The sequence below is a fragment of the Pteropus vampyrus genome, unplaced genomic scaffold (genome assembly GCF_000151845.1).
Source record: "Pteropus vampyrus isolate Shadow unplaced genomic scaffold, Pvam_2.0 Scaffold506, whole genome shotgun sequence".
In the NCBI taxonomy this organism is placed as follows: Eukaryota; Metazoa; Chordata; class Mammalia; order Chiroptera; family Pteropodidae; genus Pteropus; species Pteropus vampyrus.
The window spans coordinates 33335-35319 of NW_011889287.1; the positions used below are offsets into that span (position 1 = coordinate 33335).

Here is a 1985-nt window from a genome sequence, read left to right on the forward strand (position 1 = left end):
ATTGCAATGTTCACTTTCATTATCATCATGGTCTCTTACATCCGCATCATCATTGCCATCCAGAGAATTCGTTCAGCTGAGGGGAGGCGCAAAGCCTTTTCTACTTGTGCCTCCCACTTGACTGCTGTGACCTTATTCTACGGGTCTGTGACCTTTAGTTACATACAGCCAAGCTCTCAGTATTCCCTGGAACAGGAGAAGGTCTCTGCTGTGTTTTATACTTTGGTGATCCCCATGCTCAACCCACTGATTTACAGCCTCAGGAATAAGGATGTGAAAGATGCAGCAAAAAGATCTATATGCTGGAAGAGAACCTCAACTTGACCCAATATCGTCTATGGCTTTGTTAACATAATATTAACCAGCACATAGATAATTTCTTCAAAATCATATCACAGATATGATCACATGTTGATCTATAATCGAGGTACTTTTATGCAAATTGACATATAAACGATAGTTAACTATTCTTGCAAATTTGTATTATCTTTGAATCTCTTCTGTTAGTTTAAAATGTTTTAACATAAAAAGTTAGAAGACATAGGTAAAAGTACTTATAAAATAATAGAACATTCTTACTTGTTGGTGGAGGGAGTAGCTTTTTACTAAAACAGCATTTTTTAAAAGTAACAAGAAGAAAAGGAAGATATAGACTTTATATGTTTATAAAACTGAGCGATTATTCAGAAACACAGAACTAGAGTGGTTTAGAACTCAGAGAAATGTAGACATGGAGAGGTGAGTTGACTTTATCTCAGTGATTCAAGGCACCCTTGAAAATGCAGACTTGATGCATGAAGGGCTCTACTAGCTTTCAGAGGAATCAGTGGAGCTTTGGGCAGATATTTTGCCGGCTGCACCAGACATGTTTTCATTTTTTTGAGAGCTTCAGCCATATCTGAGCCTTAGTAGGCCTGAGACCAAATAATAGATTTGAGACAGATAATTGATGGTAGATAAATGATAGATGGTAGATTGATGATGAAGATAATAGATAGATAAATACATGATAGATGATAGATAGATAGGTAGGTAGGTAGATAGATAGATAGATAGATAGATAGATAGATAGATAGATAGATAGATAGATTGGTAGATGTTAGATAAATAGAAACAGACTATAGATAGATGGACAGACTTAAGTGGAGAACTTCTGAGAAGTAGAGAGGAACTTTTAGCAGTGTCTCAAACAATACAACAATTAAAGATTGTGATCTACCAAGGAGCAACTGATTCTGAACTTGTGCCTTGTGACTGCTCTGATGGAAAGAGAAAACAGTGGACCTGTAACCAGTTATGTAGAAAGACAAGATGAACTAGATTATATAGAAGTGTGTACACACAGCTGTTTTTCCCTACTGGAAGTAGGAAGGGGTCCGGGTGGAGAGTGTAAGAAGCTGATTTGGGCCACAGAGGCAGGTTGAAATCTCTTGCACTCTTGCTGTGCTTAGAAGACACACAGTGTTACCAGAGAGAGGAGCCAGAAATAAATATAATGTAGGTTTTCTTCTCAATACACTTGAAAGATTTTAATCGTGATTTCAGTCAAGCACAGAAGGGCTATAATTTTCTTTCCACAGGACTAGAAGATGATTACTGACTCTAGAGATTCAGAATGAGTTGGAAAGACAGTGATATCTTTCTTAGCCTCTAGGTGCTTGATGAGTTATGTCCTTTCAGAGGTAGAAGCCTGCATTACATGCAAGGCCAGCAGCCCCCTCTAGATATTCGCTGCAATATGAAGAGGTGTAGGGCCGAAGGCTAAATTCCAAACTTCAAAGAATTAAGACTGCTTTTCCTACAGTGTTTAAGGGCTAGAGAGAGAGTCTCAGCTCTTAATTAACTTTTTGGGAAATCTATTCTCCTGAAACAGGGGCAAAACATAAGAAACCCAGAAGTCCAATTAATAATCGAATTAACATAATCAGTGTTTTTCTTCATGCCGTTTCAGGAAAGTGAAACTCTCCCTGTAGAAAGCAATGTCA

At 37.8% G+C, this 1985-nt stretch overlaps 1 protein-coding gene across 1 annotated transcript in view; it reads left to right on the plus strand.

Annotated features, from left to right (window-relative positions):
• LOC105307636 (olfactory receptor 5AS1-like) overlaps window positions 1–324 on the plus strand; it is a 3138-nt gene extending 2814 nt beyond the window's left edge. The window contains exon 2 of the mRNA XM_011383205.1: window positions 1–324. Coding sequence (XP_011381507.1) covers window positions 1–324 — 324 coding nt within the window.
• Window positions 325–1985: the final 1661 nt, after the last annotated feature.